Genomic DNA, 22,950 nt, shown 5'->3' with positions numbered 1-22,950 from the left:
TGGTAGTGTCACTTATTTCTCCACCCAGAAGATTTGCTTTTAGTTTGGGAGACTCCAGGACAGTCCTGGAAATGGTGGTGACCCTCAGTCTGAACTCAGACACTTACCCGTCCGACTCAATCCAGGACCTTCAGCCTTCACCTTTCCTGCATCATGTGATGGCTCCACCTTAATGCGGAATGGGCTGATGGGAATTTCCTGTTGGACAAATTCGACAGGGATGTGTTAGAAACGAGTCAGAGACACAGTCAGTGGAGATCAGCAGATTGTGGTTTGGAATGGGGTAGAGGGGGCAAAACTGATCAAAGAGTTGCCACACTTTAACCTGGTAAAACGTCCCCATGGGTTCCCAGAAGGGATTAGTGGAAGTCAGCTGTGGACTGCTACCCATCCCAGCCCAAAGTGTTTCTCAGTCAAGGCCCAACTCAACAGTTCAGTGACAAATTTTGGTGCAGGTCCACCACAACACAATGGGAAAGTTGGAGGCCAGCTTATGCTCCCTTAAATCAAAGTGAAGCAAGATCCAAACTAAAAAAAAGTGTCCTATTGAATCCTTTAAAATAGACTTAAACAAGAGCAAAACGATTTATATCAGTGTGCAAGTTCACAGGGAGCAGAACCTCAAACTTAGTTAGCTGCTCGATAATGTCTTCGTACAAAAGAATATGGCATGCTCATGCCTCAAACAGCTGACATGGGGACCAAAAATCTTTAAGAGGTAGAACAATAGATTGTTGGGAAGGGTATTATGGGATAGGGAGTATAAAGAAGACAATCCAAAGAAAGGAGTGGACGTGCAGATTAGCTACAATCAAACAAATGCAGACAGGATAAAGGGCTAAGTGGTCACATGTTTATTTTATGTCCCCCTTTTTTAACAAGGAAAATATTTAGTCCCTGCTATACCCAATACAAATTCCAGCCTTCTCAACAGAAGCCAGATAGGAATTTTAACTTCATGTAATTGAAAAAGTCTTTAACAGGGTCTGTGCCTGACATACCTGGTCGGCAAACAGCACCATGATGGTGTAGCGTCCTGGTCCAGGAGGAGTGTATTTCACAGTAAAAGTGTCATTGTCATTCTTAATGATGTCAAAATCAATGTCAGCCTCAGCAGGTCCCACGACTCCTGGGGCACACTTAATGCCAATGCTCACATCACCTGCTCAAAATATAGAGAACAGACTGAGACCAGGGTTTAAAAATAGAGGAAATCCTAATAATTAGGGCTAAAAATGGTGATGAAGGCTCCACTCTAAGACAGCTAATATTTAGCACAAACTGGTGTGAGTGACAATGTCTGGTAGAAGTTGCCAAAGCAACTGTATGCTCCCACCTTTATGCTTCACCATCTAACAAAGATGGTCAGATCCCATGGCTCTGTTTCATGCGATTTGAGCAGCACTGGCTGGGTCAGTATTTTCCCTTAACCCTGATTGCCCAAGCCATGCCAATCTGCCTTGAAGTCCCTGCAGTCCATGTGGTGCAGGTACATCCACAATGCTGAGAGGACAGGAGATCCAGCAACATTGAAGAAACAACAACATTTCTAAGTCTAAACGATGTGTTGCTCATAGGGCAATTTGCAGAATGGCATTACCACACATCTGCTGTGCTGGTCCTTCAAGGTCAAAAGGTCAAGTACCCCATGCACCAAGCCTTTGGATCCCAGCACATCCATCTTTCCTGTAATTGAAGTTTCCACACCCATTATGAATGCCCTGCTATCCTTTTGCCAATTCTGTATTTATGCTACCAAATTTCCTTTAAATGTGGACTTTAAAAAATTAATGCTACTAACAAATTCATGATGTGGTACTGTATTGGGTCGATCACCTTGTACAAGTCCATATACATATCAATAGTGTAACCCTAAACAATTCCATCCAATACCTCAAAACAGTGCTCAGAGTCAAAATACTGTTTTGTTTTTTTTATCTCCACTGACTTCCATTTATTAGCTCAATTTTCTGAATGACAGTCCATAATTATTGTCTCTACTTTCCTTGCTCCTGATGGGAGGCCAACAAGTCAGTCTTTCTTTGGTCAATGCCCCCCCTTTTCACACAAGAATACACTAACGCGAGGTGAAGGAGTTGCTCGAGACTTACCCTGTCCAGCCTCACTACAGTCCACAGTGAAATACGTGGGCTCATTTGCCTTGAGTCCAGTTTTCTCCACACCTGGCCCATAGACTTTCACTTTCTGTGGGTGACAGCCCTCACCAACAGATACCTGCAGCACAAGAGGTACAAATGAACAAACAAGTAGTTGGCCAAGGGCATGTAATAGCAAGGAACAACAGCATAGGCCTCACACAGAACATGCAAAGTGCAACAATATTTTGTTGTACATCAGTTCATTTCATATTCAATGAAAGTTTACACCCTGCAAAGCGGAGCACTATTGCTCACTAACCAGCCTCTCTCAATCTCAGTTTTCCAACTCTGTCAGCGAGTGTTGGTGGGATCGATCCCACCAACAGAACTCTATTTCAATTCCATTGCACTCGAGTGCCCCACACCTACCCTGAAAGGACTGTTGGGGATATTGACACCCCCCCAGCTGATGATGATGGTGTGTTTGATGGGTTTCCGGGGTACATACACACATTTGAATGTGTTGTCGTGATTATCCTTGATCTGGATGTCAATAGGAACACCTTCTGCATCCTGGGGCAGGGAAGAAATGAGAGAGAGAAAAAAATAAAAATAAAAATCATTGTATTGTGCCAAGCAGAAACTGAGAAGAACAGCCAACTTCCACCCACTAAAACAGACATCCCTTCCTCCACATTGTTCTTTAACAGTTAGCAATTTCCATCTGGCACTAAGTTATCTCCTCGAAGAAAAATAAAGTGTTGACGGTCTTCCTGCTGGACCCCACTCAGTGAAGGTGCTCTCCCCTCATTCCCATTATGAAGGTGCAGACTGACCCAGTTTCCCAACCTACTCCAATACCTAAATGATAATGACCGACGAGAGACAGTCAGTAAATGGTTTGACTCAGGTGGTAACTCTCCACACAAACAGAGCTGCTCCCTCTCCCCATCCCAGCCTCCTAGTCAAGCAGCAAATCTGATCCACTGGCAAACACCAGGCAGATCTCCACCCACCCTGGTACATACCAGCCCAGAAGGCATCAAGACATTACCAACCAACCTGTGCATAGATCTTCAGTTCACCCTTGCCTGCTGCCCGTGCATCAATAGTAAACTCAGCCGGTTTGTTCACAATGCAGCCTGTCGGCTCCAGACCTGGGCCGAAAGCTTTCACCTGAAAAAGGAAGATTGAGTGAGATGATATAATGAGCAGTGACTTCACCAAAGTGTCCAGTAATCAGTCAAGGCAGACAGGGGAATGCCAGTGTTACACAGGCCAAGTACTTTATTCTCACATTGGGACTTAGAAATCAACCACCACTTCAATTCCTATAACTAATTTTTTTAAAAACAAGCCTTAATTACAGAATGCAGCAAAAAAGATAAATCACTGGCAAGGCTATTATATACAAGCCATGCTGAACAGTCCAAGAAGGTAGCAGTCAGCTGTTCTCTTGATCCACAGAGCATAGCATGTGATTGGAGGCCAGCAATGTAGATCAGCACCTGGGAGCAAGTCCAGAGGGAATACTGCATTATCAGAGGGATGTTAAAAGAGGCATTGAAGTATCTCACCACAGCTCATTCAACAGCACCTTCCAAAATTTGCAACTTCAACCACACGGCAGCACTCGCACAAAACACCACTGCCTGCAAAGCTCCCATCCAAGCCATTCACCATCCTGCCTCAGAACTATAACTGCTATCCCTTTATGGGATCTGTCAAAACCCTGGAACTTTCTCCTGAACGCTAAAGCTGCAGGACTGCAGTAGCTACAAGGATAATCAAAATGCAAATAGGGATGGGTAATAAATGCTGGCCCAGTCATTGAATGAGAAAAAAAATTCTAAAATACTCCATAGCCAAGAAACACATGGTGGTCACAGCCAGATTCCTGGGATTTGTTTACACATGACACCCACCTTCTCTGGAAAGCATTCATTGTTTGCAGGGAGGATGTGTGCCATGTAGGGACTGTGCTTAATGTCTTCATCATCACAGATCACATGCACAGCATAATCACCAGGCTCAGTGGGCCAGTACCGCACATCACACGACCCATCACCTTTGTCATCACATTCAATCTTAGCCTGAGAGGGCCCTTCAATAGAGAAACCTGAAAACAGAACAGATAGATTTAAACTATTCACAACCATTGAACAAGCTCCACTAGACATTCCTACAGCAAGTAGAGCATAAGGAAGATAGCAAAGTAAAGATATTTTTGGAGCATTGACATTTAACAATAGCCTTGCTGTAGGCCTGTGTGCACACCATTAACATCACCAGGTGAAAAAGGAGTTAAAGACCGAGTGGAAGAGAATCAACAGGGTTTGGCACCAGTGCAGCCTGTAGATATGGGAACCCCATCGTGAAACCAGCAACAAACATGCTTACCCAGTGTTCCAACTTCAGTTCCAATCGCCTCAACAACAAAATCAGCCGACTTGCCCACGACCCCAGTCTCCAGGCCTGGTCCCCAGGCTCGCACCTTCTGAGCCCCAGCTTCCGGTCCAACCTCCACCTCGAACGGACTGAGGAAGAAAATAAGTGATTCAGTACAACCAACAACTTCTACTGCTCCATATTCGCTTCATCTTGCACAGAAAGGGTTGACATTTACAAATGGCTTCTCTGCCTCAGTGGCTGGCACATATCCTGAGTCAGGTGGTTGTGCATTCAGGCCTCAATGCAAAGACCGGAGTCCTGAACCCAGATTGTCATTGCATTGCTCTCCCTCTGTACTGCACTGGCATATACAGCCCAGACTATAGACACCAACCTCCCATCCATGGACTCCATTTACACTTCCCATTGCTGCAGAAAGGCTGCCATCAAAGACCTCTCCCACTTCAGTAACACTCTCTTCCATCTCACAGGATACAGAAGCTTGAACACATGCACTAACAGGTTCAAGAACAGCTTCTTCCTTGCCGTTATTTGAGACTGTTGAATGGACTTCTCTAACTTCAAAGAATGTTGATCAAGACTCCCATGCCCTGTGTTGTTCAGCAAGCTCAACCTGCACACTTGCCCATCTCCTGGTTTCAATATTATGGCTCCAATTTAGCCACACAGTTACATTTCTGCTGAACTGCAAGGCATGACTCACCTCCTGGGAATAGCATAACCGCCCCAAGTGATGGTCACCACATACTTTCCCCCAATCATTGGGTGATATTCACATTCGTAGACACCGTCACCAACATCACGAACTTTGACTGGCTCCTCTGTACCCTCTGGAAAGAAAGTAAGTATTCACAGAAGACAGTGACTATTACTGGCAATTTCTCATGCATTACAGCTTCTTCAGAAAGGATGGGCTTCTCAGATGTCCTGGTTGCTGGCTAGTGAACTAATGCTGCAGGTCTACAAAGCGAGAGCATGGGGAACTGATCACTGCTGCATATCCCACTACCCAGGTTTGTTTCCAGGTCCAAGGGCCAGCTGGTGATTTCCAGCATACCCAAATGCACTACCATTCACCAGGGAGAGAGCAGCTGGGGAAAAAAAAAACATGGTCACTGCATAGCTTCCTATTAATTTTTTTAGCTTTCCACTATTTACTGGGACATGGCAAATTTACAGTCAAAACAACAGATGGTGGGAATGGATGAAAAGTTTAGAATAAATAGGGTTGGAGAACAGGACTAGCTGGGCAATTGTTCCATGAGCTAGTACAGACAGGAGTTGAATGGCCCCCTCCGAAATCATACATTTTAATGATTCTGACAACAGGAAGCAGCCTAACCACAGCAGGTTAGGACTAAGCCCCTTGCCAGGCTATACCGCAGCTTCTAGGGCCTTTCCATCCTCTCTGCCCACATCCACAACACTCAGCAGCAGTTTCAGCCCTCCACCCCAACTCACTGGGTCCTTTGATGACGACCTTCAGCTCTCCAGTTCCTGCGCCTTTAGTGAAGACCTTGAAGTCAGTCATCTCCTTGACTCGCACCCCTTTAGGCTGCAGGCCTCTCCCAGAGGCTCGACACGCATTTGGGTTGCATGCTGCCAGAAACAGAGTTCAGAGTTAGTGCCAATGAGCCAGGGCAGAATGCCACCCAGACAGCTCCACCACTCCATTCCCATGGCCTGAGGCAACACCATCCCATCAGCCAGGCACTGCAGCAACTCTGGTTACACCAGGAACAAAAGAGAAGCTGGACTCACCACAGGATCAGCTACAGAAACCTTCCACCCCATCACCACATGTAACAGAGGCGATAGGCCCCACCCCAGACCAGGGCACAGTTCACCAATGCCTGGTTTCGAAGACAGGCCAGGCTCTTGGCTCCTCTGAAACATATGTTGATCTAGGTGGGGGTGGGTACATGAGGTGGCCAAATCTAAAACCGATCTACTGACGATTTCAGTCAATTAACTACCCCACCTCCACTAATTCATAGCAGTCAAGACAGAGAGACAAAGCCAGTCTGGAGAAGAGCTTACAAACTCCCATCAACTTGTTCTTACAGAAAAAGATAGATATGCAGATCTCAGCCAAACAGGACAGCTAACAAATCACCCCCCCTCCACCTCAAATTTCAAAAAGATTGCTGGGTTAGTGTTCCAAGCGACTGAACAATCACATTCCAGGTTAGTAAAGAACCAGCAAGGTCAAGTCAATATATCCTTGTAGACTTGAGGGTTTCCACAGGCTCCATGAACCAGTCATCATGACTTGCCCAGCACAGGCTCTGCAGCAACCTGTGTCAGGCTCACTCACTCAGAAGCACAACCAATGGCCTTCAGTCACACAGTTGGTGGCCTTCACTCAGACAGAAGCAGGACCCACACCCCTCAAGTCAAATACAAGCACAAGCAGACACTCATCGCAGGCCAATACTAACGTGGTCGTTTTGGTTTGGGAGGAGGGGGTGGAGCTTTCTTGGCCTTGTCTGCTGGCGGGGTGCGAATGGACTGAGGAACGATCGTAATCGGAACTGGAGCAGCAACCGGGGTTGGAGAGGGGACTCCTGAGGTCAGTCCAAGCACAAAGTCACCCGGAAGAGAAGAAGATGAAATAAGAGATGCAACAGTGTGAGAGATGAAGGTTCATGTGGCTTCCTGCAGTTCAGTTGGCAGGGAGGGCAGTGGTGGTGGAGGAAAATGCAATTATGCTCTCAAGGAGCTGCAAACCTCACCCACCATCCCTCCCATCAACAGCTCCCATCTCTACTGGCCTGGTCATTGAGAAACAGGTGGAGGAATTTATGCATTAACTCACTGCAGCCCAGTCTCAAAGTCACCTTCCAACTAACTGGATTAATCAACCTTGCATTGCCATTAACTAATCACATTAGTCATTCTTATCCTCGGGCAAGTCACTATAACATCCTGTCCTCTTAACTAACTGCACTAAACCAAACAGCCAACAATTGCATTAACATCACTGAATCATGCGCTAGTGGTAAGAGATTACCATTGACCAGAAACAGAACTGGAACAGGCATAAATACTGTGACTACAAGACTAGGTCAGGGCACAATCGTAGGGGTAATTAGGGACAGACAGGATTTCAGTCAAACCAGACAGTAACTTCATTGACTGTCTGTCTATCTTACTGTGCATATTCACAATGACCTGGTTCAAAGGAGAAGGTGACAGTCAAGTCATACCACAGATGGTTCAGCTCACAACACAGGCAGTGCCACACCATAGCACTACACTAAAAGGATCCCACTGTATTATTCACATTATTGCAGGATTATTCTCCACAGCACCCTGGTTCAATGTTTATTATTCAAAATCAATATCACAAAATACAATCTGCATCATGAAAGGTTGATTACAATGCTGATTAGAGAGCTTGATGTGTTTGAGTTGGCTGATACATCATAAATAATAAAGCACTTGGAACATCATGGTGTACAATAAAAACTAACAAACACACATTAGAAATAAAATGTCAAAATCATCCCTTTGACTGCTCATCTTCATTAAATGCTAAAACATAAACCATGACCAACTTACAGCTGTTTGGAACAACAGCACAAACATTGAATGTGAAAGCCTCTGTTCACAAAGTGTCATCAACAGATGTGATCTCCCCCAAGATAGTGTTTTGCTTCCATTAACCCTCATGTGCTGCACCTCTTTGGCCTCCACTAGCACCATTGTTCATCCTTGATCTTGTTGCAATTGGAGACTTGGCCACTTTGCAGATCCAGCCTCCTATATCTGCCATTTCCAATCTCTGGCCTCTTCAGCCCACCAGCAAGTATCAGCCACCCTCTCGAGTGGCTACCTCCTCAACCACCCCATACCCTTTCCTGGCACCCCCCCAGCCTGAACTCCAGTTTCCATTCTTTCTGCCTTAGAGGCAGAGAGCTTCGTTCCCCTCCAGCTAGTGACCAACCACACCCTTACTCTGTTGAGTGCCCCCAAAGAGGGAGAGGGGAGCCAAGGGAGGAGAAAGAAAAGACCCACCTCACAGAAAGAAAGGACCCATTGTGGAACGTACCTTCTGAGATGTTGACAGTGAAAGGGCTCTTGGGTATCTGGGCCCCAGCAAATGTTACATAGATGGTATGAGGACCTTCAAGTAGGGGCCTGTAGGTACAGCGCATTACACTGTCACCTTTATCCTCCAGAATTACCTCCACCGTGTCCCGCCGACCCTGGGGATCAACAATAACAACCCCGACATCTCCTGATCCGGCACCTAAAAAGGTAAACACAAGGGACACCGTGTATGTTGAAGCTGGACAGCAATTGCCATAATCCAGCAGCACTATATAAATTTGTGAACTCTACATTGATCCCATCACTAAACATACAAATCAGAAGTTGACTGAAGGACTGCAATTGATACAAAAAAAAACAAAAAGATACATAAATGTTGGTTAGATCTGTAACTACAGGCTAAATCTGTCAGCAGTGGGAAAGTTATAGGGCATTAAAAAGATCAAAAATTCAAACTTGGAGCAGCACAGGTTAAAATGGAGAACTCCAGAGATTTGAGAAGCAACTAGTTATTAGTATCTAACAGATAGAATCCTTGAAGTAACGAGTTACTGAAAGCAGTGCATGAATTTTCACAGACTTATTTAGAGAAAAAAAAGCAGCATGATGGTAGTTTAATTATAAAAACCAGCTGGGTGGTGGATGTACAGAATAATGAAGTATGCATTATTTGTATCCTCCTGACTGGAGTGTTGCACAAAAAGTGGGACGCCCCCAGTGAGCCAATATCAATACAGTCACTACTTGTTTTATTGTTAACTATCCTGAATGTGAATAGATGAAGTACCAATTTCAAAAGTACACAAATAATGCAAAACCTTGCAATGCAGCTGACAGACTTCAGAAGGTCAGAGACAGAAACTGGTGAAAATCAACAGTGTTTTCGGTAGATACATTTTCTCAGATATAGCATGAGATGGCTCACTATAGGAGGGACAACAAACAATAAACCAGATGACATTAGCTTGTGGCAGCTCAGGAACAGATTGATTTGTAGTGTTAGTTAGTATTAAAAAAGGTGATTAAGAAACGGAGGATACTTTGCATTCCAGATTGAGACATTGTTTATAAAACAAAAAAAGGCAGCAAGTGAGACTTTACAACTGGCTGTTCAGCACCAGCTAGAGTGCTGAGTGCGATTTTAGACACAAACCTTAGCAAGTTCCTACTGAGGATAGAGGGACTTTACAGGGATGACAGAATAAGGACTTCATTCCTGTGGAGTGACTGGGGTAGTGGCAATTATTCCTGGAGCAGATAATGCTAAGGAGAGATCAAATCAAGTCAGACTTACATGAGGTTGCTATTCCACTGCGAAGAAGGTGAATGAATAAGACAAACAGTTCGACTGGGACGGGCTGGTGTTTAAAGAGTACTGCACACTACCCAGACAGGCAATACTTAGGCGCACTGTGTTGCCTCTCCAGCAACACCGATTTCAAAGAAGAACAACTAGGAGGAGGAGAAATTTCTTCTCCTTGAGAATACAATCTGTATCACACCCCCTGCAATGTGGATGGGGCTCTGTAGGAATTGTCACAATGTGAAATGTATTGAACAGGAAAACTTTGCAGGACGACAGGAAAACAACTGAGAAAGTGAGTCAAAACTGAACAGCTCTTCGAAAGAGCCAGCACAGACATTACAGGCCAAATGGTCTCCTTCCACAATGCACCAATCTGACTCTTTTGGAATAATGACACATTCTAATTAGTTTCAAATGTGATTTAAAGTCTTATTAACCAACCACTGCTTTAAAGTTTAAAACCACATCACCAAGAAACTCTGCAATACTCTAACCACAAGCCCATCATTAAACCCCACTTCATCTCAAATCAAGTTATTAACACTCCCAGTCCAACAGCTCATTCCCAGAGCATTTTATTGATCTTGCCATGGAGGCCATCAGCAGGATTTATCTTCATTGCCCTCCTTACCTGCAGTGTATATGTCAAAGTACGTTGGTTTATTGGCCACATTCCCATTCAGTTCCAAGCCAGGCCCTCGGGCTGTTACTTTATTGGCATCACCCAGTGCCATGCCAACTTGAACATTGAAAGGACTTTTGTCAATCGGTTGTCCAGCAAACAAAACTGTTACCTAGAAATAAACACAAGGACTGTACGATTAAAGAAAAGATAACGTGTTAGGATTTTTTTGGCCATTCAACAATCGCCATCCTATGGGCAGCACTATAGCCTCAGTGCCAGGGACTGGAGTTTGATTTCAGCCTCTGGTGACTGTCTGCATGGGTTTGCAGAGACTCCACACTCCAAAGATGCACAGGTTAGGTGGATTGGCCATGCTAAATTGCCCCATGGATTCCAGGGATGTATGGGCTATTTGGATTTCCCATGGGAAATTCAGGGTTACAGAAACCAGGTGGGATGTCCTTTGGGAGGTCAGTGTGACACTATAGACTGAATGGCCTGCTTCCACACTGTAGAGATTCTATGATTCAATGGAGCCTTCCACAAACTGCAGAGATCTTAAACCATGGAGTGGAGAGATTTAAATTAGGAAGAGATATGCTAAATAGGATTAACAAGACAGAAGGAAACCATCACCTTCGACAACAAGCCCTGAACAAGGGGTCATGACCTTAAAATTCAAGATAGCTTGTTCAGCATTGCTGTCAGGTGGTGTTTCTTCACATGGTGTAGCAAAACCTTGGACCCTCTGCATCACAAACCTATCGATGCTGGAGCTCAAGGTTTACTGAGCCAGAGAAAGTGAGGACTGCAGATGTTGGGAGGTCAAAAAATATGGCACTGGAAAAACACAGGAGGTCAGACACAGGTTGATAGTTTGTTTGGGGTTGTGTGTGTAAGGGATGTAGGGCAAGTGGGGTCGAGATGAAAGTAATAGAATGGAGGAACAAGCTCAAGGAACTGAATGGCCGCCTCCTGCTCACTTGAGGAGTTACAAGCTTGGTCCAGTCCTGTTGGACTCGGTCTTTCCCCAGATTCTCGACATTGTCATTGAAAGGTCTGCAGGGCAATGAAGAGAAACCCAGCACAAACCTAACTATGCACAAAAAAAATAACTCAAGGATCAGGGAGGGGGACAATGAGAATTGGTTAATCAAGAGCAGAGTGCATATTTGGAGTAGAATGTGAGAGAATTACCTTGTGAAGTCCAGCAACCTTGGGTATATAGGACACCGAGTATGTGCGATTCTTATCATTGTTTGCGATCACTCTGGCCTGTACAAAGAAAGGAAACAATTGAGTGAGTGCCCTTCCACACTAACCAGTGCTGGTCACTCACCCACCCAGAGCAGCTATCAGTCACTCAGGGAAGGAGGGATTCAGTCCCAGTTCTACAGTAGTCAGAGCATACCCACAGCACAGACTAAACCAAGACTTGCACACATTACCTCTTCAGTATGGCCTTCAGGGTCCTCCACATAGACTAGGACCTCCCCAAGACCCGCATTAATCGTCTCCACTGTGAACTCTGCTGGCTTTAAGACCACATTACCCTGGGGGGCGATTCCTGCAACCAAGTCAAACATTAATGATATCAGACATTAATAGTATGACATTAGACACAGGTCAAAAAGTGCAGACAACTAGAATTATGGAACTCTATTAAAAAGACTCATGGTTAAAATTTTACCTCCAATATGGACAGGATTTGGTTAACCAACAAAAGGAATTAAAAGGATACAAGGAAAGGTGGATTAAGGTCACAGATCAACTATGATCTCAAATGGCTAGATAGCTATTAAATGCTAATCTCTTTCCAGTCCTATGTTCCTTACCTGGTCCATAAGCACGAGCTTTCTTGGGGTTGATTTTGGTCCTGAGGGGGGCACCAGGTTTGAGTTTTGCCTTGGGGAACTGGGAGAGGTAGGTCATCACTGAGTGTTCATCTACATTGGGGTCTACAATCTCTTCAGGAGCAATCACCTACAGTGACAGGAAGCAATAGAGAAATCAGTGAGGACAAAGGCAGGGAGAATATTCCCAAAGCCAACAGCAGCAGTAAGATGGCAGCTTGAATCCAGTGTTACAGGGGATCAATGTCTCACTACAGCAGAGATTCCATGAAGCTGCTCCACAGAATCTGCTGTAACTGAACAGATACGTACCTGAGGGACTCCCAGCCAATCATCAGCCTGTTGCATGGCCTCCCTGGCATTGTCCACAGGTTGGTTTGGGTCCCAGTCCAACCAGTCAGGGCACAGACCTGCAGGCATAACAAGAAATCTTGCAATCAAGGAGCAGGGAAACATTGTATCCTTAGTACATTGCTGGGAAAAGCCACATGGAGGTGGACAAGAGATTGTGTTCTGATAGCAGGACTGTCCCACCCACCATTAAGACCCTCCAGTTAGTTCTTGCTCTGACAATGTTGCAGTCTATTCTACATATTGTCTCCACTGACTGTGCAGCACTCGCCCCATACTGTCACCTAACAGTATACCATTGCTTCATGCCCCTCCATCAATGCAACAGTGTAGCACTCTCCCTGTACTGTCCCCTTCAATTACACAGCATTCCTTCATTATCACTGCCCCACATTGCAGTGTTCGTCCTGTTTACACTTTGGACAGTCCAACATTCTCTCCTTACCCTCTCCAGGTATAGTGCAACTCTCCTGCAGTCCTGCCCTGGGCACATCAGCCCAAATTATGGGTATGGGTCTGTGGTTGGCATGAACCTACAGCTTCTCACTCAAGTGTCACACCAATAATAAAGACTCCAACATTGCCATACAGAAGAGCCTCAAACTCCCTCTACCACAGATCAGGGTAGCTCCAAATTCAATCCTAATGTAGCTCCCTGAAGACTTAAACTGCGATCAGTGAATGGTCAGCACCAAATGCTCCTGGCTTGGAGGAGGACTGAAGTAATGGGGGTGGGGAGGGGCCTCCTTATTTGAAGATCACCAGATCTCAACATGATTACATATTTGATTGACAAGATTGATAATTCACAACATCAGCCCCTGCTCTGGGCCCAAATCATACCAGCTTTTGTTTTCTCTCAAATCCCTGTACACTCAACACCACTTCGCTGTGCTTTCAAACCCAGTCTGAACTTTTCTGCCTCAAGGTAAACACCAGGAACCTCATGTTAACTCTGGGAGAGGCATGTTTGGCAGGGTGGGGATGGAGGGGAGGGAAGATAGAGAAATAAATACAGACATGGGGTCATTGTTAACACCCATCTGCAACCTGTCCATGCCGGTATCCCTTGCAGTTGCCTGTCCCCTCATGCCTCAGCCCCCACACAGTGACACCACCTATTTTAATGTCTATTCTTGACAGACAATTCTATAATGCTGTCACATTAGGCAGTCCCTTGGCAAGCAAGGGTGACTTATGTTCACTCCAGAGCTGTGGATCCTGAAATAACTAAACCATCTAAAATGATTGAGTCACACGCTATGTGAGTGGGGTTTGAACAGGTGAGGACGTGGAATTCTGATTTTTGCACAATTCTTCCACTATTTACACTTCGTCTCCACTGGGGGAGATGGTGATGCGAGAGATGGTTGGACTCCTTGCTCTTTGGAGCAAATCTTCGACATTCACTGTGCTATCTGAGCTCTACTTTCCCCCAATGATTTCACAGAATCCCTGCTCCTGGTGGACAAGTGGGCCTTTGGGTTTGTACTGATTCCCCCACTGGAGAAGATAAGTGATGGTCTCAAGGATGCTGCTGGCAGAAGCAGGGAGTCTGGCTTGCTCTATCGAGGGTACCACATCTTGCTCTTTAGTTTCTGAACTGTATCAGGGCAAAGGTATACATCTCAGCATATCATACAGTTTACATTAAAATTGGCTCATTTTATTAAGACATTGATAGTGTTCCGTGATCCGCCTACTGCCTACAATAACCCAACATCACCACCCTGCATCTCCCCAAACACTCAAAATACATGCACCTACCGATGACCAATTACAGAATCAGGCTCCATGTTTTAACTTCACGATCCTGGCACCCAACCTCAAAAGTCTTCTTGCTCTTCTGAAATCTGCACCCCCCACTAATTGGTGATGCCACATCCACAGAGTTCCTCACCTGGGGCACAGTTGTCCACTAATGCACCCAATGCCTTGCCATCCTGCCAATCCCGGTTGAAGTTGGTGATTGGAAGTTGTGGAATCTTGTTCTGAATCCATCCCAGCAGCCTTTGCTTGGGAGTCTGCTTCTTGACATCTTCATCATCCTCATCCTCCCACATGGGCATAGAGATGGAGTAATGGAGAATGAGGGTCCAGATCAGACCCAAGATCAGCTTCAGGTTCCCATCCACAATGGCCTTACTGTCTGAATAAAGAAAAACAGGGGACAGAGTCATTACTGAGCAACAACTTCAAAACATTTAAAACATCAAAAACAGGAACACAGTGCTGAGCTTGCAAGATGGAGGGCAAGTGAAGAACACTTAGGAAAGGAAAATCTGAAATTGAAAAAGGAAGAAATTTATACAAGGTTTCTCTACTGGCATGTGGGGCAAGGGGAGAGGAGAGGGGGAAAAAAAAAAAGAGTTCAAGTAACGTTCCTGATGTACACTTCCTAGACCAGTAGTGGTAAAGGTGTGCCCAAACACAGGCGGCTAGTGGTAAGGGGAAAGGAGATTGGTGGGGGAGAAGAAAAAAAGGGGACAGGATTTGGCTCAAGGAGATGCTGTCAGATTAGATGGTCACAGGGGCAAAAACATTCCCAAAGCATTGAACCAACACAGACTCCAACCCACCTAATCCATGCTGCGCAAGTCCTCGAAGGTTTTTATTAGGGGATTCTTTATCTAACCCACACTGGACTGGTCCTGGGAGTGAGTGCTTGGTGAAACAATGCATCCAACCCACATTAGTACTTCCCTGGCTCATGTATGCAGGGACAGGCCAGATACTCAACTGACTATCTGAACGTCAGATGCGATTTACAGGAAGAATACATCATTGAGGGTCATGAAGCAGGTCATGTTGAACAGTGACATCCCACAGCCTGATGAAGAGAAACACCAGTGACCCCTCCCCATGAGGGACTCTCTCCCCACATGAATATCTGCCTCACTCATCTGAAGGTTTCCTGAACTCAGGCCACTGCTGGCAATCTTCTAGCCCATCCACAGATATCCTGGCTGGTGCACTGTGGGCAACATGGATTTCCTCACCCAGGTCTGGGGATGATGGTGTGCTGAGCTCAGCTCCTTATGACTCTTTTTCCAGTGTCCATCGTTTTTTTGGGTTTTTTTGTCTAGTTTATTTTCCCCTTCATGACCTCGGTTCCTGTCACTGAAAACACTGCCATCAGAAATTCCATGATGAACGGAAACTTCAGAAATGTAGATTTCCACCAGCAGTTCCTCTGCACGGATCACTTTCTGCACTAAACACCCACTCCCAATGCAGCCACCCAGTGTTCCTCGCACAGACACTGCAGTGCCCCCTCCCACAGCCTCCGAGGGAGACAGACCACAAGGGTAATACTCTCACCATTAGTTGATGTGGGACCAATCTTCGCTCACTCGTCAGACTAGAGAAATCCTTATTCATCTGTTACCAAATAAAGCCTGACGTTGGACAGCTAAAGTGCCACACAGTCTGCTGTAAACATTCCGCAGCTACAGGTGATATAACTGCCCAGACACAAACCAGTACTGAAGAGGGGGTGGCGGGGTGACTCATACTTTTACAATACAGGGTATTCTAAATAGATGAGAAAAAAAAAGGTTCTCTCCAACCATCTAAAATCAGCAAGTCTGCACAGTTACATCATTTTACCTCAAACAAACTGTAGCTGTGAACAGTTACCCAGACAGTAATCATTATCCTGAACAATGAGTGACAGTGATTAGCACTTCATAGAACGATCAGCACAGAAGGCGGTCATTTAGCCTATTGTAGCACTGCCAGCTTTTAAACAAAGGGTTATCCATTTGTCATGCTCTCCAACTCCTTCCCTAAAGCCCTGTCAATGTTGTTCCTTTCAACTATTTTTCCAAATCTCTTTTGAACATTATTGAATCTGCTTCCACCATGCTGCATTCCAGATTTCAACAACTCACTGTGTAAAAATAATTTCCTCATGACATCTCTGGTTCTTGTGCCAAAACCATTCATAAATTTTGAATAGTTCAAAATCAAAAAAAAAATAAGTTTCCATTTAACCTTCTCTGCTCCAAAAGGAGAACAGTTCCAGCCGATGTAACTGATGTCCCTTAGCCCGGGTACCATTCTGATCAGCTACTTGCTACCCTCGCCGAAGCCATGACCTCCTTTCCGAGGCCCCAAACGGATCACAATGCTCCAGCTGGGGCTAAGCCAACCATTTATACAAGTTTAACATAATATTGCGGTTTATGCATTTATTCATAAAGCCAAGGGCTCCCGCTGCTTTTCTTAAAAATCAGCTTTCCTAAACTCTGCCTTCAAAAGATTTGTGAACATAGATCTCCAAGTCGGTGTTCCTGCACCTCCTTTAAAAACTTGTACCATTGAGGTCATCCATCATTTTTACCAAATCATATCATTCCACACCTCAGTTGATTGTGTTTGCCTACTTTGCCAGTCCAAATACTCGGAATTATGTTACCACCCAGCTCATGGTTCACTACAATTCCAAACTTCCATATCATCTGCAAACTTCAAACTTATGATCAAGTCCAAATCATTCTGACCAAGCAAAATAACACTGTCTTCTAGGGACAGAAAATAATATTTTCAACTACTTTCAATCCTTCAGCCATGTTTGTATCAGTGTTTCAATACTGTGGGTTTTGAATTGTACCCCAAGAGTATTAGATGGTACCATATCAATTTCCTTTTGAAAAGTCATACACATCCTATCAACTACACCATCTTCATCAAACCTCTCCATTTCTTCCAAAAAAAATAAAAATAAAAAAACCTGATTGGGTGTTTTGACCAACTTAATCTGCCTTCAGCAAATCCATATTGGCCTTGGTTTGTTAGCTTCATAAGGTTCCAAACATCAAGTCAAAATTACATCCCAAATTATTCTAGACTTTCAACTGTTTCCACCATAGGTATTAGCCAGGCTGAGCAGAGCAAACAGGAGTCTGTACAATTGCACAGTGTTGGGATTGAGTGTAGGTGAGTGAGGCAATGGCCTAGTGGATTATAACTGGACTGTTAATCCAGGAACCCAGGGAATGTTCTGGGTCCTGGGTTCAAATCCTGCCACAGCAAAATAAAAGTATGGAATCAAGAGTCTAATGGCCATGAATCCATTGTTGATTGTTGAAAGAACTCATCTGGAAGCTGCTGTCCTTACCAGATCTCATTTACATGCAACTCCTGACCCACAGCAATGTGGTTGATTCTCAACTGTCCACTGGGCAATCAGGAATGGGCAATAAATGCTGACCTAGCCAGTGATACCCACATCCTGTGGAGGAATTAAAAAACAGATGGGGGTGCTGGTTAGAGAGTGACAATGAAACGGAGTGGGTGTGGAGCTAAATTGAGGCTCCAATCAGTATCCAGAATCAGTAGTTTCTTACTTTTAAATTCAGGACCCGGTGTATGCTCAAAGGTGAGCAAGCGAAGAGACATGTTTAGTTGGTAACTGAACCAAAACCAGTTTCAGTTGATTCTGGACAATCAGAATTTGGGATTAAGTGACAAAAAAAAGGATATCACGTTCCAATTTCCAGCTAACTGCCTCCTAAAAGATACAGTTCCCTGTCTCTTGTGTGTCAGTGACTCTGTAGAACAATCACTTCACAAGTTTCAAGTTTCACTCCAGAGAGTGGAGCTGGAAAATCTAGCTCTAAACCTATAAAGCAACACTGAGGGAGAATTGCACTAAGGTGCCAACTTTCAGATGCCACATTAACTGGAGGCCAGACCTGCCTGCTTGGGTGGATGTAAAAATATCCACCCTGTCATTTTGAAGAGATGGAGTTAAGAGTTTCCTGGCTCGTTTATTTCCCAACCCAAAAATATCATACGTTTCTGATTGTGGACATTTACTGAACCTGGGTATATTTAAAAATAGCCACAAAAGAATTTTAGATGCTTGCAGATCACAAGCAGCTCTGGATAAATGCAAGACTCTCCCTCTGAGCACCTCTCCCAAAACCCCCCCCTGCTGATAGACATTTGTCAGTTGCCACATTTCAAAGCATCTTCAGTCTAACATCTTAATTTGGACATGGGCTGAAGCTGTATCTTTACAAAAGTCTAATCTAGAGTGGTGCTGGAAAAGCACAGGTCAGGTAGCATCTCTTCACAAAAGTAAGAAGTACTTATAACAGTCTATTCAGCCCAAAAGGACCACATCACTGTTTCTCCTTCACACCATTTCAGGAACCTACACAAAACTTCCATTCCTTTCCCTTCCAAAGGAGTTTATCTAGCTTCTCTTGCATGCATCCATTCAATTCAGCAATTCCTCTTTGAGCCAATGGGTCCAGCATTCAAGCCATTCACTGTATAGAAACCTCTTCTTTCCAAATTCCCAGGTGGATCACTTATGAACAACTATGACCCTGAAATGTTAATGGTGTTTCTGTCTCCACAGATATGGAGAAATATGCTGGGTTTTTCAGTGTTTTCTTTTTATTTCAGTTTCCAGCATCCACTGTATTTAATTTTAACTAACTACACAGCCACCAATTTTGGTCTCACCAGAAGCTGAAATATCTCAAACACTATGCTACCAAACAAACTCATTTTGGAGGCCCTCTATCTGGTCATAGTTTCCTCCCCACCGCAATATTGTCTCACGAGATTATATGCCCTGATGGGTTCTTTATCCCATTTTGCTCTTAAAGTCACAATCACTGCCAGCTGAGTTTGAACGGTAATGTAGACACTGACATTCTCCTCCTAGTTGTTCTTGCAAAGTCATAATAGGCAGGAACAGTAGGCCAACACTGGGGCCTGGGTCTCCTGTGTTATGGGGTCCTTTTTCCAAGATATACCAGCCATGAAAAAGGTGTGCATTTCTGTTCGGTGCCTAGCTCAGAATCCAAGAATACTACTAATCTACAAATAATCAAATACTGCATTTCACAATAAACTCAACTTTCCCAACCAGTTTATTCAGCTAATCCAATGCATAATAGACAGCAGATAAACGACACAAACATTAGGGTATGGAAGGATCCTAAAAACAAGGAGATAAACAAAAAGTAACAAAGCAGGAGGACAGGAAAAAAGTTAGATAACTGAATGGCAAAGGGACAGGTCAGGTCATTGGAGTAAAGGTTATCATTTAACCAACATCAGATAAACTTTCCTCAGTGGACGGAGCAGGGAGAGGATCAGCAAGCTAGGATGGAAGCTCAGATTCACAAAATGGTTAAAACCTGCAAACACGGCAGTCAGTGACTGGCAGGAACAGCAACAGCATCAAACCCTGGCAGAGGGGAGCAGAATGCAAGAGGACCAACACTTAACCATAAGGGGCCAGACCTTGGGCCAACACGTTGAAATAATTTACAGTATGAATGTTTACATTGTCTTCCAAGGGCCTGATGTGGGTTTGCCAAATGTCCAAAGAATTGGCAGAAACCAATCAAACTGCCACCACAACCTCCAGACAGCAATAAGCAAAGCTATATGGTGTAGGAGCAGGTGGTGGCCACTTGGCCCAGTTAGGTCTCTTCCATCATTCAGTGGGATCATAGCTGAGCTGAATCTTCAACTACACTTTCCTGCCTTTCGCCCCATAACCCTCGATTCCCTGACTAATTTAAAACCTGTCTATCACAGCCTTGAATATACTTAAATGATCAAGCCTCAACAGACCTCTGCAGTAAAGAGCGACACAGATTTGACAACCCTCAAGAAATTCCTCAAACTAGTTTTAAATGAATAACTCATTCCTTGGAGATTAAGTCCTCTGGTCTTGGATTCTCCCTTATGGGGAGGAGAAATAACCTTTCCATGTCTACCCTATTAAACCACCAAAGTTTCAATAAAAAGATCTCATCTCATTCAGCTAAACTCCAGTGAGCACAGGTCCAACTTATTCAATCTTTCCTCATAAGAAAATCCCTTCATAGCTGATATCAACTTAGGAGAACCTTCTCTGGGCTATCCAGTGTCAGTACATCTTTCCTTCGATTCAACGGGACCAAAACTAGACATAAGGCAGCTTCAGGTCCACAGCAGATATACTGTCACACTCTCACCTGTAGAGAGGCAACAGTTATTTGATCTCATGTGGAATTATGCTCCTGAGTTCCTGTGTGCTGACATTGGCACTTTCGCTCCCACTCTATTGAGTAGAAGAAGTGAGAAAGTAAGTAAGAGACGTACTCACTCTATGAGAGAGATTCAAAGTTGGAATCATAGAATCCCTACAATGCGGAAACAGGCTATTTGGCCCATTAAGTCCACACTGGTCTTCTGAACAGCATTCCACCCTGACCTACCCCACTACTGTATGCCCATAACTCTGCATTTTCCATGGCTAACCCACCTAGCCTGCACATTCCCAGAAACGATACACAGTTTCCCTCGGCCAATCCACCAAACCCACATATCTTTGGACTGTGGGAGGAAATCAAAGCACCCAGAGGAAACCCATGCAGGCACAGGGAGAATATGGAAATTCCACACAGTCATCCAAGGCTGAAACCGAACCTGGATCCCTGGCACTGAGGCAGCAGTGCTAACCACTGAGCCACTGTTTGGGGTGGGGGTGGGGCTGTGACATAGAAGGGGTTTCTGGGATAAATCCCCCTCTGCCAACTACATTAGGAATGTGGGAGGGACAAACTATCTGCCAAAAACCTCAACGTACCAGTGCAGATTCAGTCTAATGGTTATTGAAGTTTCCCCACTCTGTACTCAAACTGCTGAAGTGAACCAGTCACACCCTGGGGAGATTTGGGTATTTGACAGCACACTGTGGTTTGGACCCAGCAGTCAGACAAATGAGCATCAGGACAGGAAGAGAGCAGTGTGACATCGCAAGCTGTCAGACTCCAAGGTTATCACTGACACATTCCAGCCAGCTGCACAGGCAGCTGTATATAGCTCCTGAGCTCAGTTCATGGAGGAGGGGGATGGATAGCAACTTGGGACAGGCGTGACTTTGCAAGTGTGGGGAATATTCTGGAAGGGTAAGGCACAGAACCACTGCTGGGTAACCAGATACCTCACGGTCAGGGATAACCTGGATGCTACTAGAGAGAATGATTTGACTCAAAATGGGGGAGGGGGGCAGAAACTGAGAACCAATTCATTCGTGATGTCGGATCAATCATATTTTAAGATACAGGTGGATACATTTTACTTGAATAATAGAACAGACTCAGAACTGAAAAGCCAATTCTCATTCAGACACCCCAAAGCAATTTGTAACAAACTTAAGGTTAAGTGAGCAGTTTGGTTCAACTAGAGGCTTGAACATGGGTCCCTCTCCTTTTGTGGTAGTAACTCTCACTTTGTAAATTAAGAGGTTGAGAGTTCAAGTCTGACTTCAGGGACTTGGCAATGTACAAAATAAATACAAGACTCATCTATCTATCAAGGCAGCTGGATTTAGACATGAGTGCTCACTGAACACTGAGAAAAAAAGTGTCCTGTGGGTATATAGCAAAACTTGAACTATAGCTTTCTGATAGAGCTTGACCTGCCTGGCAATTTCCAGCTTGTCTACGGTGGGGTTACTGGCTTTGTCCAACAAAATACTGTCTGCTTAATTCTGACCCACAGTAAGAAACAGCCCCCACCACTGCCATACTGCCTGTCACAAAACAGCCAGAGAGGCAAGCAGCAGTTTCCCTTGTTGCACAAATTTGCACTTGTAGAGCACCTTTAACAATAAGATACTTCACAAGAGAAAAATCACAAAAAAGTAGAGAGGAAGCCAAGAGAAGAAATCTTCAGACTTTTGGCTCAGGAATAACTTAAGAGGAGCTAATGCTGGAACCCCAGAAATCAGGGTCTAGATTGTTCAAGGCATGCTCCCCAACAGTTACAAGGATTAAAATAATACAAAGACCTCTAACAGCTTGTAGAAGGGCAGGAGACTATGGAAGAATTGAAAACAAGGATGAGAACTTTGGCCAGTGAAGGTCAGCAAGCACAGGGCAGGGCTGGTGGAGAAACAGGGAGAGAGATAAGACACAGGCAGAGTTTCGGATGAGTCGCCATGTATGGCAAGTGGAAGATGGGAAGCTGGCCAGGAGATCACGGCAATACCTGAATCTAGAGGTAACACTGGCACGAATGAGAGTTCCAACAGCAGATGAGCTGAGGTGGACACTGGCAATCTGGGTGGTGAAGGGGGATGTGGAAATCAGACATTCCACTTGGTCAACTAGGAGACCAGGGCTGAGAACGATCTGTGTCAGCCTCCAGTCAATGCCAGAAATTAGGAACTCCCCAGCCCCCACCCTCACTAACAGAAGCCCCTGTGATCACTAACAGGCTGTGCCA

The 22,950-nt window shown here is 44.8% G+C and overlaps 1 protein-coding gene across 4 annotated transcripts in view; it reads right to left on the bottom strand.

Moving 5' to 3' along the window:
* flncb (filamin C, gamma b (actin binding protein 280)) overlaps positions 1-22,950 on the bottom strand; it is a 58,017-nt gene that overhangs the window by 33,225 nt on the left and 1,842 nt on the right. For 2 of the 4 annotated variants that reach the window (XM_043713903.1, XM_043713904.1), the window contains exons 2-18: positions 14,603-14,851; positions 12,664-12,761; positions 12,334-12,481; positions 11,947-12,065; positions 11,696-11,773; positions 10,505-10,667; positions 8,566-8,766; positions 6,953-7,078; positions 5,973-6,110; positions 5,215-5,341; positions 4,500-4,636; positions 4,025-4,218; positions 3,162-3,275; positions 2,529-2,672; positions 2,112-2,235; positions 1,002-1,162; positions 108-198 (exon numbers count right to left, since the gene is read on the bottom strand). In XM_043713903.1, the coding sequence (XP_043569838.1) occupies positions 108-198; positions 1,002-1,162; positions 2,112-2,235; positions 2,529-2,672; positions 3,162-3,275; positions 4,025-4,218; positions 4,500-4,636; positions 5,215-5,341; positions 5,973-6,110; positions 6,953-7,078; positions 8,566-8,766; positions 10,505-10,667; positions 11,696-11,773; positions 11,947-12,065; positions 12,334-12,481; positions 12,664-12,761; positions 14,603-14,851 (2,412 nt within the window). The remainder of the gene's footprint in view (positions 1-107; positions 199-1,001; positions 1,163-2,111; positions 2,236-2,528; positions 2,673-3,161; positions 3,276-4,024; positions 4,219-4,499; positions 4,637-5,214; positions 5,342-5,972; positions 6,111-6,952; positions 7,079-8,565; positions 8,767-10,504; positions 10,668-11,695; positions 11,774-11,946; positions 12,066-12,333; positions 12,482-12,663; positions 12,762-14,602; positions 14,852-22,950) is intronic. The other 2 variants (XM_043713905.1, XM_043713906.1) reach the window with 1 other exon arrangement.

Source organism: Chiloscyllium plagiosum, chromosome 23, assembly GCF_004010195.1.
Source record: "Chiloscyllium plagiosum isolate BGI_BamShark_2017 chromosome 23, ASM401019v2, whole genome shotgun sequence".
Lineage (NCBI taxonomy): Eukaryota > Metazoa > Chordata > Chondrichthyes > Orectolobiformes > Hemiscylliidae > Chiloscyllium > Chiloscyllium plagiosum.
The sequence above is the reverse complement of the archived record's forward strand: the minus strand, read 5'-3'. Positions and strand labels throughout refer to the sequence as shown.